The sequence below is a fragment of the Aulonocara sp. 'chitande type north' Nkhata Bay genome, linkage group LG12 (assembly GCF_057382095.1).
Source record: "Aulonocara sp. 'chitande type north' Nkhata Bay isolate Kocher_YH1m ecotype deep benthic linkage group LG12, A_spYH_male_GT1.1, whole genome shotgun sequence".
NCBI classification, from domain to species: Eukaryota; Metazoa; Chordata; class Actinopteri; order Cichliformes; family Cichlidae; genus Aulonocara; species Aulonocara sp. 'chitande type north' Nkhata Bay.
Window position 1 is genome coordinate 3,689,490 of NC_141355.1, and position 17,399 is coordinate 3,706,888.

At 39.3% G+C, this 17,399-nt stretch overlaps 3 protein-coding genes and 1 non-coding gene across 4 annotated transcripts in view; 3 read left to right on the plus strand and 1 right to left on the minus strand.

Moving 5' to 3' along the window:
* Positions 1-4,765: 4,765 nt before the first annotated feature.
* Positions 4,766-8,334, plus strand: LOC147316688 (uncharacterized). The gene is made up of 3 exons (XM_086312820.1): positions 4,766-6,914; positions 7,001-7,118; positions 7,250-8,334. Exons 1-3 carry the CDS (start codon positions 6,843-6,845, stop codon positions 7,408-7,410), a joined length of 351 nt encoding a protein of 116 aa, XP_086168946.1. The 5' UTR covers positions 4,766-6,842; the 3' UTR covers positions 7,411-8,334.
* Positions 8,335-9,203: 869 nt separating this feature from the next.
* Positions 9,204-13,788, plus strand: ranbp1 (RAN binding protein 1). The gene is made up of 6 exons (XM_086313234.1): positions 9,204-9,359; positions 10,233-10,366; positions 10,449-10,606; positions 11,180-11,308; positions 11,405-11,473; positions 12,585-13,788. Exons 1-6 carry the CDS (start codon positions 9,345-9,347, stop codon positions 12,716-12,718), a joined length of 639 nt encoding a protein of 212 aa, XP_086169360.1. The 5' UTR covers positions 9,204-9,344; the 3' UTR covers positions 12,719-13,788.
* On the plus strand, positions 11,764-11,892 carry LOC147316690 (small nucleolar RNA SNORA77). Its single transcript, XR_015124305.1, has one exon. It is a non-coding gene; the product is annotated as a small nucleolar RNA SNORA77 (small nucleolar RNA).
* Positions 12,825-17,399, minus strand: part of zdhhc8b (zDHHC palmitoyltransferase 8b) — a 62,676-nt gene continuing 58,101 nt past the window's right edge. Inside the window, exon 11 of the mRNA XM_086313231.1 lies at positions 12,825-17,120. Within this exon, the coding sequence (XP_086169357.1) occupies positions 16,988-17,120 (133 nt within the window). The 3' untranslated portion in view covers positions 12,825-16,987. The remainder of the gene's footprint in view (positions 17,121-17,399) is intronic.

Here is a 17,399-nt window from a genome sequence, read left to right on the forward strand (position 1 = left end):
CTGTCTACACATTGGTTTACGTCCTTAAGGTGTTGTGTTACTGGTGTTACTTCATACTTCATGTTGTGCAGGGAGGGGGATCAGATGTCCCTCTATAAGGGGGACTGCACAGCATTTTTATGCTTTCCCCCCTCTCCCACATCTTGAACCAATGTCCCACATTTTACAGGCTCTGCAGGACATCCACCTTTCTAAACACTGGATTTTCCTTAGTACATATTTAGGTCATGCTTTTATCATGAACAAATATATCATTCTGTGCAATATAGTGGAAAATACCACAAAGCAGATGACAGATATACTGAGAAATAGAGTTATTTTTCAGTTTCACATAAGAGAAAAAATGGTGTGAAGCCACACAGTATATTTGGCTAAAGATTCATAAATTGTCAGCTAGTGCTCCAAAAAGACCTATGGATACATCCTTACTCAAACCTATAGACTGTTACCAGACAGAATCGCAGCTGAAATAACAAGGGAGAGTGAAAGCTTCCCTTTATTCTTATGGTGTTTACCTAGCAAGAGTTGAAAAGTCCGACATGCGGCTTATTGTGATCTGGTCACCCTGTGTGCATGTCTGGTATGGCTACTCAGCAGCCATACATTACAGGGAATGAAAAAATCTTTTCAATTTGTTATTGTTGCAATTGCATTCTCTTAATAAAACCCAGTATCTACAGTGCAGGCTCTCCTACCAGGCACGTGCAGAAGGGGGGGGGGGGGGGGGGCTAGAGGGGCTTGGGCACCCGCCCCTTTCCTGATGGGTGCCCGAAGTGCCCTTTTGTTGAGGCAACTTTTTTTTTTTTTTTTAATTTTCTTTGTGTGTGCGTGCGGAGTCTTGTCTGTGCCCCTCAACAATAATATTTAACTATTAATCACAGTTTTGCCAAATAAAAGGATCTGGCTTGCATCAGTCACATGATCACATTTAACCAATGATCGCCCTTGACGGCAGAACGCGCTGGTTAGGAGCTGGGAACGAGCTCACAAAGAGCACGCGCATTTGTTGCGGTCCGGAGCTGTAGGAGAAACACAAGTTAACTCAGAGACACAGACTGATACGACAAAACCAGTAAGTAGGTGCACAGCGTGCACTGTAGTGTATAGCACCCAGGAGTATTAGCTTATTACGTACACGTTGGTAAGTTGTCTTGTTGCAACTGACGAACCGAAACAAACGAGCGTGCTGTGTGTGCAACAGCGCGACAAACATTACCTGTCCTTTTATTAACTGCACAAGTAGTGCTGGTCACAGCTGCTGGCTACCTGTGTAAGGCTGTCATGGATCTGTAGCTCTGTCACCGTTTTAGGGAACATATTTAGTTTTAAAGTAAGTTTCCGGGCTTTTCCTGCCTTTCTGGAGGGATTATATTTCACTAAAAAACGATCTAATATGCATGTCCACATAATAATTATTATAATTATAATATATTAAAAACACACGCTGTATTTTAAAGAACATACATTAAGAAGCAGATTATATTAGATTTATATTTTAAATAAGACAAAAGTTGGATTTTACAGCAGTAAAATGATTGTATCTCTACAGTTTAAAAATGTAATAAGCTTTGCCCCTGCACAGAGTGGATAGTGAAACAAATGGAATCATCATAAATACATTATTTCATATTTATTACTTCCCCCTCCTCATTGCTTTATTATTGTAGCTCTAGTAATAAATAATAATGTAAGGATTATGGATCAGCACCGTGATGCCCATAGTATATACAGTATTCTGAAGAAGGTCTAAAATGTCACTGTGTGTGCGTGCATGTGTGTGTTTTATTTAGATGGATTTTTAAAAAAAATATTACTCATGATATAACATTGTGCAGACATGCCTGGTAAGGACATGAGGAGGAAACAGCAGGAGCTGTGTGAGGCTACTAAAAGCAGGGCTATAACATTTTTCTGTCATCATTTTATTATAGATTAAGTGCAGGAGTTGTTAGGTGTGGATAATTAGATTATAGTTTATTGCAATAGCAAGTTGTGCCTTGTTCTCAGATGGACAGCAAGTGGAAAGTGATATATGAAAAGATGGGATGGAAGGAAGAAGAGAAGCAAAGAGTGATTCACAGGCAGAGCCTAATTTATTTCTCACAGTTTTTTGTTGCCTTATGGTTCCAAGCGCTGTCACCAATCTTTGCATTTTGTTATTATCTCATGACACTTGTTTAATCAGCTACCATCTCTCCTATGGACTTTTTAATGTCTACAGTCTCAGATCAACACAGCCCTGCCCTCCAGCACTATCCACAGCAACCCCTCAACAGCAACATTGTACCCATCAGGTAAAACATCGGCTACGTTTGCTTTGCCTTGTTGCCCATATTAGATTCTTGATGAATGTGTGTTGTTGTTATTCAGCCTGGTTCAATGTGCCCCTTTTTAGCTTTGAGTACCCGCCCCTTTAAACCTCTCTGCACGGCCCTGATCCACAATAACATTGTACTACAATCTTCTGTTTTTAACAAAAAATTAAATATTTTGCAAAACAAATATAAAGGAAATCATAGCAAAAAATTAATAATATACAAACAGTAGCAATGGCGTCTTTGAACAAATAATGAAATGACAAGTTACCCCTAAGTAGGACTCTGTGACCAGACTTGTCCAAGCATTAGTGGTAAGGGAGATTTTGGATGTGGCTTTTTTTTAGTTCATTCCTTAGTCTCTGCACTGAAGTTTCATACTTTCTCTCCATCATGCTTGTAAAATGACGCTTAGACGGCAGAGTGTAACCTGGTTGGAAGGTGGTCAGCATTTCTTTGAATCCCTCACCCACAGCAAGTGGTCTCTTGTCTTTTAAAATCATAGCTAAGACGCTCTCAGTAAGTACAGCCACCTCCTGGGGGGTGCATGGTGTACTTCTTCTCTGACAGTAGTCGTCCAGACTTTTCTGTTTATTCCTGAAATCATAAACCACACACAGCACACAGATGAATTCGAATAATTACTAAATAATTATATGGAAAGCATAATATCAAAATAATTTGATAAGGATCTGGTTGAGAGAGATAGATAGATAGATAGATAGATAGATAGATAGATAGATACACACATACTGTTATGCCATGTGCTTTCATAGCATAACAGTAAGAGGTTAATAATAATCCCCAATGTTGAACTTATGATATGCAGTAATCATGATGGCTGGAAAAAATAACGTTTAAACAGCCATAGCTGATGGCACCTTTACTGGTGCACTGCTTTCTAGTCATTAGATGGCATAACTTTGATCTATAAGATCAAGCTGGAGAAGCATTATGTGTAAAAACAGCGTTCAAATAGGATGAAACACATTAAATTTGACAAATCAAGAGTTCATTGTCATTTTGCTTTTGCAAGCACTTTAACAATGTTGTAATAGTGTCCACGACGGCTACGTTTAGCAGGTGGTGCATTATCCTTGTTAACATTTCTCCTGCGGCCAATTCGCTGTCTCACATTTTTGTCTTTCGCCGATTCTGATAATCAGCCTGCGTGCATTCCGACTCATTTCGCCAGCATGGGCCACAAACCAAAAAAACAATAACAACTAGAAAAATTTGCATTTCCTGCGAAAATGCAGTGTGGATGCTTTAAGCTGAAGCTGCATGCAAAAACTAGCTGAAAAAGCTGAAAAGTTGCAGAAATTGTAAAAACTTTGCAGAAGCAAAGGAACTTTGCTAAAATGGAATAACTTAGCAGAACTGCAATATCTTAGAGGAAACATAATACTTGGCAGAAATACAATAGCATAGCAGAACGTAGCAGAAATATTGTAACTTACCAGAAACATGATAACTTCTCAAAAATACAAGACTTTAGGAGAAATAGTATAAGATAACAGAAAGAATATATTTAGCCAGAAATACTTAAACATTATGGAAACACTATGATTTAGAAAAATAGTACAACATAGCAGAAATACTGTGTTTTACCAGAGACCCTGTGATGAACTATGAATATTGTAATTTTAAATTAAGACTATGTTTTAGCACAAATACTATAAAATGGCAGAAATACTATAATTTAGCAGAAATACTATATTAAGCACAAATCCTTTAAAAAGCATAAATACTATATTAAGCAATATAAATATCCTATAAAAATCCTATAAAAAGCAAAAATACTGTACTATGATTTGGTAGAAAAACTACAATTTAACAGAAATACTATATTTGGCACAAATCTTATAAAATAGCAGAAATAGTGTGATTTTAGCACAATAGTAATAACTTAAACAGAAAAATTGGAAAAGCAAAATGGACAGCTGAAAAAATGCTGAACATGCTGAGGGTCCCTCAAATATACTTGTTAAATGAAAAAATATATATATATAACAGCCACACAATCACAAATATGGACACATATGGAAACACATGCACAGAGAGACACACACACAGGATCCAATTCAGTCAACCAGTCTAAATATATTGAATTGGAATCTTACAATGAGATCATCCCATAAAAAGGCGCTCTCTCTCTCTCATACACACACAGACACACACACACAAATAAGTGTAAGTAAGTGTTGTCTATTTAAAATAAAAATGTGAATTTTTAGAGATATATGACATGGATGACTGGTTGGCTTACAAGCCGTGAAGGCCTCAATATGCAAATTTGAATGCCTCAGCCCTCAGATATGATTGGCTGGCTGTGAAGCCGTGCAGGCCCTGATTTGTAAATTTGAATGTCTCAATCCTCACAGAGGATTGGCTGCCAGGGGACCTGGCAGTAATATATGGAAATAGTATGATTAAGCATAAATACTACATTTAGTAGAAATACTATGTTTTAGCACAAATACTATAAAAAGCAAAAATACTGTACTATGATTTGGTAGAAAAACTATAATTAATCAGAAATACTATATTCGGCAGAAAGATCAATTAGAGAAAAAGAGTCTAACTTAACATCAATGGTACTAAGAGTAGCTGTAGATAATATTACATCTGTGGGATGATTACTGGTAATTTTTTCTTTAATGATAAAAATTTTATTTGTGAAGAAGTTCATGAAGTCATTACTAGTTAACGTTAAAGGGATTGTTGGCTCAAAAGAGCTCTGACTGTTTGTCAGCCTGGCTACAGTGCTGAAGAGAAACCTGGGGTTGTTCTTATTTTCTTCAATCAGTGATGAATAGTAAGATGTTCTGGCTTTGCGGAGGGCTTTCTTATAAAGCTGCAAACTATTTCTCCAGACTAAATGATGATCCTCTAAATTTGTGACACGCCATTTCCTCTCCAGATTGTGAGTCATCTGCTTTAGGGTACGTGTTTGAGAATTATACCACGGAGTCAGGTACTTCTGATTTGAGACCTTAGTTTTCACAGGAGCTACAGTATCCAGAGTCGTACGTAGTGAGGAGGTGAAATTATTAACAAGATAATAATTCAATAATAACACATCTCCCATGTACTAAGAGATGTGTCAGCATTCTCTGCAGCATATCTGGATGACGTGGTGGTGTACAGCCAGTCCTGGGAAGAGCATGCAGACCTACAGAAGGTGCTACACTCCATCAGAATGGCTGGACTGACTATCAATCCCAAGAAGTCCTCCATAGCCAACAGAGAAGTGGAGTACTTGGGCTTTGTAGTTGGCTCGGGGAAGATAAAGCCGCAGGCTGGAAAGATTGAAGCAATTCAGTCCTTCCCAGTTCCGACAACAAAAAGGAAGGTGAGAGGTTTTCTGGGTCTAGTAGGCTGGTACAGGAAATTCATACCTTCTTTTACAGAGCGATCCACTGTACTGAATGATCTCACAAAAGGCTTAGCCCCCAACAAAGTGCGTTGGACAGAAGACTGTGAGCAAGCATTCAGAGACCTCAAGGAAGCAGTTACACATACAGTTCTACACAGTCCAGACTTCAGCAAGCCATTCATCTTGCAAACTGATGCTTCAGGAGTTGGCCTTGGTGCTGTCCTTCAGCAAGAGGTGGATGGTGAAAGAAGGCCTGTGGTGTTTCTGAGTTGGAAACTACTCGACAGGGAGACGAGGTATTCGACGGTGGAGAAAGAGTGCTTGGCCATGAAATGGGCTATTGAGGCCTTGAGGTATTATCTTCTGGGACGTCACTTCACTCTGGAGACTGATCATCGTGCCTTCCAGTGGTTGAACCGCATGAGGGATGCGAATGCCCGCATTGCAGGATGGTACCTGTCTCTGCAGCCTTATGACTTTACGGTCCAGTATAGGCTGGGGAAGTCAAATGTGGTTGCTGATTGTTTATCTAGGATGACAGAGGAGTGAAGCACTTCGCGCTTAAGAGAGGGAGGAGGAAATGTAAGGAAGAGGACTCCCTTACTGCATTTATTTATATTATATTATCTGTATAGCACTTTAGAGCACACCTTTCACTTTATTAAAAGCACCTTATCAAGCACTTTATTTAGCATTGCACTTTAAGCATGGATTTGCACACAAGAAGTTTAAATATTTATTGACTATTTATTGGGAATTTTAAAATCAGTTGGTAGCCTTATTTCAGATCCTGCACAGCTGCTCCTCGTCAAGGAATGTGGTGGTTGTCTGTCAAGAGTAGTGATGGGACGTTCTGTATCGAGGCTTCGGAGCGTGTGTCGAGTAATGGAGGGGGCGTTTCCGCGAAGCGCGTATCGAGGCTTGCTTCATTTATGGGAGGAGCTGAAAATGATGACGTCCGAAGCCTCGCTGCCCGGCTGTACCACGTGACTGGTTCATGAAGTGGTTCGAACTTTGCCGCGAGATATGACAGCGATATAAACCCCTCAGACTTCATTCAAAAATGTGGGTGTTTGATGGAGAGTTGCAGTTAGTGAGAGTTTGGAGACAGTTTGGAGGTTTATGAGAGTGAGGAAAGTCAGGAGAGAATGGAGCCAGCTAAGAAGAGGAGGATGTCCTCCCCTGTGTGGGAACATTTTGATCTTATTCCTCCCAACAAGGTATGTAAATTTCTACAGAAGATGTATTGTCATGATACTGATGGTGCAATACAATTTATGTTGAGCTGTCTTGACTTTTGTACAAGGTGAAGTGTTTGCTATGTGCCAGGGAGCTGGGATATAACAACAACACCTCATCCATGCTTAGGCACTACAGAGCTTTGCATGAGAATAAGGGGGACACCGATTGTGGAGCAAGACCAGGTGAGCCATCAAATGCAATGATAATATAGCATGCAGTAATGTTACTAAATGATATAACAATATTATACAACTGTTATAAGTTACGTGTGTGATATTTATATTTGTGCTTTATCTTTATTGTCTTTCCTCAGGAGAACAATCTCAAATAGATGAAGACCTGGTTAGCATGGTGATTGAGGACTCCCAGCCATTTAGCATTGTGGAGGACAAAGGATTCAAAAGATTTGTTAAATCATTAAATCCCAGCTATGTTCTCCCCACTAAAAAGGACGTAAAAGCAGTGAAAATTTAGTTTTTACAGAATAAAATGTGAACGGGCAGGACTGAGGCTCAAAGCCTCAGTGTGTAGCTGTCCATACCTCAACGTTACAAAAGCACAACTACTGTCCACACCCCAACCACACCTCACCTCACAGTAAATGATCATTTCCATTTCAAGCATTTCCAAATAATCATTTCCCATACTGCCACTATAAATATACACAGTATACTGCCATCACTACAATATACATGTTTTACACACTGCTTTTGTTGTTGACATTTACAGGCTGTGTGCAAAATGCCACACTCTTCAAATTCATGCCAGCTATTATTTTTACGTCCAGTAGGTGTCCTGCTAGAGCAAATGAAGCTTCATGAAGCTTCGTGTTGGGGTGAACCAATTGGATGAAAAGCTTCAGTGCTTCATGGGGCTTCATCTGCCCATCACTAGTCAAGAGAGAAGAATGAGATTGTGATTAAGGTTTACCAGTAAGGAAAACTAATGCAAATTTGTGTGTGAAATCTAGGAATAAAAGTGGTGCAAATAAGTGTTTGTAAGATAATGATTACTCACCTTTCTTGCCTGTGTCCTCTTCAAGGTGTTTGGGCAAATGTTTCCCCGGGGGCCAGACACCATTTAAAGGTTCCGGGAGAGACCTTTGGTAAAGAGAGTGTGGTGAATCTTGTGCTTGGGTTTCTGGGTTTTTATAATATTGGGTTTGGTGTAACATTAAAGTGTGAAATATTTATTAATATGTAAATGTGAAGATGTATTTATGTATTTATTTATTCTAATTGATATATTGTATACTGTGGTGGAAGGTTGGGATTTAAGAATTTACCTGAGAGTGGAATAATGGTTAAGTCTGTGACAGCTGAACATATTTAAGGCTGCCAGTTGTCATTAGAGGATAGATTTTTGTGCTGTGAAGAAGCTTGACAAATTAATTGTTGTAAGGAGAGCTGTATAGGAAATAAATGCTTTTTTTGTTCCACTACGCTTGCCTTGGTCCATCTCACTGTGTTTCCAGCCACTAAGGGCCGCCCTGTTACAAGCACATTTTATTTTAACCACTAATAAGTCTGATTTCCTGCTTTTATTGGGGGAAATGTATATTTTGAAGAGTCTGTTAATATTTAGATTGGATACATTTGGCTTTATTCACCAGCAAGTTTTCTACAACCTTTCAGTTTTATGCCACTAATATCTCAAAATCCCTCCTTTGTTCTGTTGTCCTTTTAAAGAGATAAAGGTAAAGATAACCTTTACTAGTCCCACACGTGTGAAATTTATTGTGTCACAGCAGAAAGTGGACAGTGCAAAGTTATAGCAGCAAAAATTAAGAGAAACACTGGAATAGGATAAGATAATAAGAATAAGATACTATATACAATAGAATAAAATACTATATACAACAGAATTATTGTAATGTAATGTCTCCATTACAGATTGGTGTTTAGTTCACTTGATAGTTATTGATCCTGTACAAACATGCTATTGCTTATATATATATATATATATATATATATATATATATATATATATATATATATATATATATATATACATACATACATACACACACACACATATATACATAATCCTATGGAAGCCTTAGTGGCTTCATATATCATGGAGGTATAATTTTTGCACATAGATTGAATTATCGAACCAGAAGTTTTTTTGGTTTGTTTGTTTATTAGTTAATTTGTTTTTCTTTCGATACAAGTTGTCACGTTTTTCTATTGACAGTAATATCCAGTAAAAACATTTTTGTGAAGAGGGGTATCCCTGAGAGGAGAGAGGCGGTGCGCGTGCTGTGACAGCGTGAGCACGGACATGCGTAGAGAATTCGGCGCGCGAAAGCTGTAGCAGGAAGTGAGAGAAGCTGAAGGGAAACGGCGGCCAGTTTGGGATTTGAATCTCTCAAACTACTCTCATAATCTACAAACATCTACAATAATATGGCAGACCCAAAGGTGAGGTCTATCATTCTAGGACGTGTAATGCTTTATGATTGCTGGGAAATAACAATTTTGTGACAAACATTGTTTTTCATGTGTCATAATTTGTCAAAGTTTCGAAAGGAAGCCGTGTGCAAGAAATGCCGACAATGATCTTGTCTTTGGTGATGCTATGAAACACTAATTGATATTTTTTCAGTGATGTAAAAGGTAACGGAACGCCAATGGACTTGTAAAAGTGCACAGTGTTAACCGTTGTAAAATTTTCCACTCTTAACACTTCCGTTACAGTTCACGAGCCCATAATTCAAAGTGTGCAGCCAGCAAACGTGTTAACATTAGCTTCATACTGTGAACATTAGCATAGGGAGGTGATGTGCGCAAGAGCATTAGTGCTTCTACTACACGATCACATCGGTCAGTTTTTTAAACTGGGTATTTTTCAATTAGTATACTTCTCACTAGCTCAGGGCAACGAGGTTAGCTAGGTTGCTTGCCTTTGTCTGCCAAGCACAATACTTGCTAACATTAGTTAGCTAGTGTTAGCTCTATATCAGGGCGCTGTTTACTGTCTGTTAGTAGTGACGGTGTTATATTAAATAGACTGCTCGAAAATCACACAAGTTACTGAAAAAATACTGCAGTTGTGCTAAGCGTTTTGCTTAGCACAACTGCAGAGGTGCAAAAAAAAAGAGAAAGTCGGATTGTTAGCTCCGGGCTAGCCGGCTAGTGAAAGGCCTGCGTTTCTAGCTAGGCAAGTTCACAACGAGTTGTCTTAGGAAAAAATAAAGTTGGATAAATATTTGATGACAATACTAAAGTAAAATGAAGCTTCAACTTTAGGGGGCCGGGGGGAATTGAGTTAATTTAATGTACTTTTCCTCTTAGGACCAGGAAGACCATGATACCACTGCAGATGGTGCAGAAGACCCTAATCATGATCCCCACTTTGAGCCCATCGTGTCTCTTCCTGAGCAGGATGTGAAAACATTAGAGGAGGATGAGGAGGAGCTGTTTAAAATGTAAGTTGCTTACCATGTGAACACATTAACAGAGACACATTAATCAGTTTCCTAATACTGAGGTGTTCTGCTGTTTTCATAGGCGGGCCAAACTATATCGTTTTGCCTCTGAAAACGACCCGCCGGAGTGGAAGGAGAGAGGAACTGGAGACGTCAAGCTGCTGAAACACAAAGAGAAGGGCACAATCCGCCTCCTGATGAGGAGAGATCGAACTCTAAAGATCTGTGCCAACCATCACAGTGAGTCAAATCTGATTTCATTGCTATTCATGTCATGACAACAATTGGCCATATGTAACCTAAACAATATGGGTGAGTGGCGGTACAGGTAGAGTGGTGTGAAGATGTGTTATTTAAAGCCAAGGTGTACTCGCTGACTGGGCGTCCAAGTATTTTTTGCTTGTTTTTATTGCAAACATTTTCTGATGTACATGTAAGTACAAAAAGACCATAGGCCCCATGTGATTCCCCCCGTCACCCTTCCCCACGATCTTTAAATGAGTCAAATCCCTGGTATTAGTGGCAACAACAGAACTATAGATGAGCAAACGAGAGGTTGAGGGGTGGGTGTTAGAGGTACTGGGCTTGTAATCTCATCCGGTTGTGATATTATCCAGACTGTGATATTTTTTTGTGTGTTGGTTTGATTGGGAAAAATGTGTGTTTTACTCCTCCCTCCACTCATGTGTGGAGATAAGAAATGGTGCATCTGTGTGTTTAATTCCCAATTGAAACTACTAGATATTAAAAAAAAAAAATCTATTTAAGTGACTGTGCTCATACCAGCACTTTATGTGTTCTTGTTAACCACAGTTTTACCAATGATGGAGCTGAAGCCCAATGCTGGCAGTGACAGAGCATGGGTGTGGAACACACTAGCTGATTATGCAGATGAATGCCCCAAACCTGAACTTCTGGCAATCCGCTTTTTAAATGCTGAAAGTAAGTATTTAGGTACCCATTTCAACATTACACATTAATTCTCCCAGAGCTCTTTAACTTGGATTTTAAATTATGTTACATTATGTTCTGTTGCAGATGCTCAGAAGTTCAAGGTGAAGTTTGACGAGTGCAAGGAGGAAGTCAGAAAACATCTAGAGCAAACAGGTACATGAAGCTTAAACTTTTAGGTTTTTTCCCCCCCCTAGATATCGCATATGTGAATTTTCTGAGAAGCAAGTGAAGTAAAACAGTTTTGTCAACATAAACGAGTCCATAATGTAGATCACATCAACATTAGATAGGAATTGTCAGTAATTTTACTTGGAAACATGTCAGTAGCAAGTACTTTCAGAACCCTGAATGCAACATTTTGCTAAGGTTAAAATGACTTGTGTTGACCTAAGACTGAATTCAAACTGAGGGCAATGTGACATGAGGATAGGGGCTGTGAGCATGCAGACACACTCTGTTCTCTGCTGCCAACTTCAGCTGGGGACTTTTTCTGTCTGCTACATGAACACGCAGAATGTAACACTTTACTAGTTTTCTAAAAGACTGGTGTCGGTATGTTCTGCTACATTACAATTCAGTTTTCACAGGCCCATGGTGTTCGTGTCATAGAAAGGTTAGACTGTTGTAGAGTGTGTTGAGTAAACCTACTGTACTTCTGCACCTTTCAAAACCATGAATTTAATTCTTCTTCGACAAGATGTGTATGCTGAGGGTCACTGTTTTGCTGCAAAGCCCATTTTCTTTTTTGTTAAGTGTCAGTTCATGTATGTATCTTTATTTATTTGCTGGTTTTCAGGGTGGGTGGACTGATTTCTAGCTCAATCATAGCACCATCACGTCTCACTAATATGGGATGAGCTTCTGAAGTTCTCCAAACAGAATGCTTCTTGTTTAAAGATTAAAAAAAAAAATCCAATTCATCAACAAAACATTGTTCATTCAAACCATTGTATCAGTCTTGATACATTTCCGCACATTTGGAGCTCATGCTCACACCTGATTGTCATCCTGGTGACTGTAAACATCTGGTTGTTATTTGACCTCTGGGTTTACATGCATGTGCCTCTTACAGATGAATATTGGATCATTTTCCTGACTAACCCCTTAAATGTCAGTCAGCGTTTCAATTTCAGTTGTTTTATTGGGTTATCCTTATTTTTGATTATTTTGTTTTAGGTAATATTTCTACAACACAACAGTCAAAGCTGTAGAATGCAGCATTGCTTCTTAGCTAATGGCACTTATCCCTGTTTGCTTTTCACAGGCAACAGCGATAGTGCGAACAAGGTGGCAGAGAAGTTGGAGGAACTCTCTGTGAAAGACAAGGCATCAGTGGAAAAGAAGGAAGAGGCGAAAAAGGAGACTGAGAAGAAGGAGGTGAAGGATGAGAAGAATTGAGAACCAAGAACTTGCTTTTGCTGATCTTCAATATATCGGTTTTTCCTCTTTTTCTACAATAGACTCTAAACGAACTGAATTTGGACACTTGCATAATATTATTAGGTTTTCTTTTTATTGTTTTTTTGCCTCAAGATCACAAGTCCTTGATGCCAATGGGGGAAAAAAATACACGCTAGTGATTTTTTTCTGGAAAAAGTCCTTCCTTTCCCACCCCTTTCCCTCTTTGCACCGTGGAATGCCACGCTTTCCATCGTTGTCATCTACAGTTCAATGTTACTTCAAACAAACTGTGAAAAGAGGCTTGTGATAGTGATGATTCCCACATTGGGGTATTTTTTTTGTTTGGTTTGTTTTTGCTATTCTGATAAAGAGTTTTGTTTGTAGAGGGAGAGGATAACGTAGCCTGCTCGATGGCAGCGCAGGGTCAGGTATTACAGGTATTACAGAGGTGCATTTTAAGTATAAAATCCCATGTTGCATCTCAGTGGGCCGCCTTACCCTGTCCACTGTTAATGCTCCTACTGTTAGACAACAAGGCAAAGACTTCTCACTGACTGCCTTGCAGAAGTAGTTCCTTCTTTGGTCAGTTCTGTTGGGAACTGATTTGAAGGGAATCCACTCCAGAAAGTTGAGGGGCATCAGATGAGTACTGCTCTGTGCAGTGTGCACTGATGGTTGACTGATAGGAAATGAGATGCACTTAGCTATTTTTTTTTTTTTTTTGTCCTGACAAACATCAAGTCCAAAGTAAACAGTCCATCAGTTTGGTGCAGCTATGCTCTGACTTGCGTTCCTCAGTAGTAAATCAAGTTTGTATTGTTTAGATCATAACATTCCCAGACTTTAAAGCATGTAGAGTATATGTAACAGAGTGTGCCCTCTTTGATCTGTGTGCTCACCACCCTCTCCTTTTCTTTCCACTAATTGAGTTCTTAACCTTGCCTCTGAAGTGCATCTAAGTGCCAGTGCATCTGTAAATACATGAATATGGATGAAATGTTGCTTCTCATTTGCACAAATGATTTGAAATGTTTCGTCCAACTTCGAATAAAAGCTGTCAAAGACCACACGTTTGCATTCATATAAAGTCACTCGTTTGTTGTTAGGAATAATCAGTCTGATTCAAAGAGTCGGAAACTTTATTTACTCTGCTCAGGTCATTGGGAAATATTTCCTCTTCACAAAAATAGGAACGCATGTACAGTTACAGTATATTCTTCATTTTTAATACACATTGAACTTTCTATATGAGTTTCAGAAAACAAAAGTCAGCTTGTGGCTGATGCAACAGAGTCATTGCTGACTGTCAGGAATGGCCCCTGACCTGCAGTGATGTCCATCCCAGAAAAACAACATTGGACTAACGGCAGTCATCTTAAAGAGGAATGACATCGATTAGCTCTTTAGATATGTGGTCAAACAGGGTCTGGGAGTCACGATTGATCGGCTTTTTCAGCAAACTCAGCAGCCATTGGTCTGTTCTGGGATTTCAAGATGTTCCACTTTGCCATTCCGCTGACATTCCTACCCGTCCGAATTTCCAAAAAACTAGCCCTGTATACCACAGCCTCACAAACTATTTTAATCATTTCTCAAATACAGGAGTTGGAACAGACGAGCGCGACCGTGCTTTGCAGTAATGTCTTCATTGGTAAGGCAACTGGGTGAGACCTTAAATGGGAGACAACTCTTGCCACAGAAGGTTCAAGAAAGCGTACCCAGTCAGAGATCGTCACAGGTGTCACCTGCTGCTCAGTACAAAACACTTCTGCTATTTCACTGTCAAGTGAGTCAGCCATAGTTTGCTTTGTATGGAAACAAAGTTTCTTCCCAAAGGCAACAATGGCTTATTGTTAATGCAACCAAATGCAACATTTACATTCTAGTAACATCTGGCATGTTGTGTCATTGTCCACTTAGTTTTCATCAGCTATTTTAAAGGTATTACTTTTTTTTTTTGATTAACAAAAAAGTAACTGCAGTGCCAGAGCTGTACCAGACAGCTACTGCGAATGAATGAATTTGGCATTTTCACTCTTTGTGACATAGCATTACATGACCTATTTGTTGTCTCTTTGAAGATGTGGTGTGTAGCCGCTTTTGGCACTTAAAGGTCAAGGCTGCTTTTATGCAAAGCCCAGTCCTCAACGTCATCATTTAGACAGTTCATATCATTGTGGATTATGTCATAACTTCTGTTTTTAACACTGCCATGTAGAACAAATTCTATCTACTTTATTTACCCATCTTTCACAATCTCATCCATTTATTGAAATTATAATTTAAGAACAAACTCCACTCGAAACAGCAATTCCATATAAAAGGATACTTTTTTTAAAAAAAGGAAAAGTACAAAATAAAAAGTGTGACCAATGTTTGTTTTTTTTAACTGATACTGATTTGTTTCATTTAATCTTCCTATATGTATAGTTATAGCAAAAACATAGCTTATTGACTAAATATTTTTCCTTTTTTGAGTTTGACAAAGTTTCATTTGGTTGCTTCCGGGGTGGACTCATTCTGTACTCAGTGAAAAACACTGGGATGAGGTATTCTGGTCTTTCAGAGCACAATATAATCACCCCAGCTCTTTTGATGTGGCTGATGCTGAAATCACAAACTGAAAAAACAAAAAGCCATGATTGGATACTGAATCCTCATTACGGGGTAAAGGGGCGGGGCTGTGCTAGTTTGCAACTCTAAAAATCTGTGCTCCACAAACAGGAAGCGGAGACATTTATAATATTCAATTTAATGTCAACCTGCATCTCTGCATGCATGAGTTCTTGAGAAAATTCTTTAGAAAAATAAAGTGTGTTCATTAAAAGCGACTTTTTCATTAAATTTGGAATGCAACCACCCAAAACTAAAGTAAAAGTTAGGTACTCTGTAGAAGAGTGGGTGTTCCTCAACCCCTTACCACGTGCTTTAAGGATGGATGGATCCCTCTGAAAGTGAAACCAGTACGTTAGTGCCTTAAACCTGCATTTGTTGTAATAGCCAGCAGGGGGCAACACTTCTGGTTACACAAAACAAGTCTTATGGAATTCAAAAAGTAATCCTAAATCTCACTTGATTTCTAATGCATCTTCCAAATGAGATCATGGTATCAGTAGCTAGGATCAAGTTGTTTTTATGTCGGTTTTTTTAATACTCCATGGTGTTAATTTAGTAAAACATGGTCCCATTTATAACAAAAGGAGACGGTCAGGCAGGGGATACACTGGGATGTGCAGTGCCCTCTGTTCCACCCTTCACTTTCTCTAGCATACTAAACCAGTGCTAGTCGGACAACTAATGAGTCAGCTGTTCTGTTTGATTTTTGCAGTAAGTGCAGTTTGTTTTAAGCCTGATTTTCACAGGCTAAAATTAGCATCCAGTTGATGTCACAGTATAAAACAGATGCAATCCGCTGATCGAAGATGCTAACTAATGTTAACTGATCAGCTGTGCCCTCCGTTTCAAATGTGTTTAAAAAGAGAAAAAAACTCAGCTAAATCCTAAAGTTAGTCCTTCAAAACAGGAATCTCCAAACAAATGGGTGATGTCATTGTATTGTGGAACATCTTTTATATACAGTCTTTGCCCAATCAAATAACCATGTCAGGGTTGAGGAACACCCGCTCCTGTTCTGCAGAGCTCTTTCCTTGTCACCATCTCCAGTTTCTCATCTGACTTGTGTTGCTTTTTTTTTTTTTACTGCCCTTGCACATATCGTCTCCACATAAACCTCCATCACATCTCCACCAGACATGGCATGAACAGTACAAGTTAATGTGAAGCACCTTGACTTTTTGAGGTCAGCTGAAAAGAGTCTTCTTGCAGAAATCCGTAGCAAGTCAAGTGTTTAATCGATCTGTAGTGTTTCTGTTCAGCCCTCAGCGTTCGCTGGAGCGAAAGTTTGCGTGTAACATTTGGAACAACAAGCACTTCATAAACACAGATGAGAGACGACGGTAAAAACATTGACGATCTCGCTGGACGGTCCACGACGATGGACTACAAAATATTAAGGACAAACACTCTGCACACGCACAGTACAGCCTGCAACGTTAACAACCGACAACCCACCCCTCTGGCACAAACACACACGGGCATATAGCTAAACAAGACCCTCAAAAGAGCAAAGAGATCCTCTGATTTTGAAGAGTAAACAGGGGGGGGTACTATGCACCCCTCACTGCCTGTTATCTTATTAAAATAACAGAGGAGAATCTCTGTGGCAGAGCGTCCACTGTGGGTCATTGGTGGATGTGGTGTCCCTGCTCACACTGATATCTCATACGTGGTGCCTCCTACGCCTGTCACCTTTTTGACGTTACTGTGGCGACTGGGACTGAGGGCGGCACCCTGGGCACTCGGGTGGCAGTCCATCTGCCCATTAACTTTCATGGCCTCTCTGAGTGGAAAGAGAAGAATAAGAAATGATTCAACAAACAAATCAAACACTAAGGGATGTGAAAACATGCACATCAGTTGGAACAGCAACACAATTTTATATGTCAGTCAGAACCCGCCCACCCAAAAAAAAAAACAAGACAGCAACGTGGATGATTAGTCAAGTGTTTACTTGTTAGTAAAGTAAAAGGCTTGAAAATGTTAGTGGAGTCAGTAAAGAGCATGCAAAATGAAAAAGGAATGATTGTCACACAGTTTTATTCAACAGATTTGTTTGAAA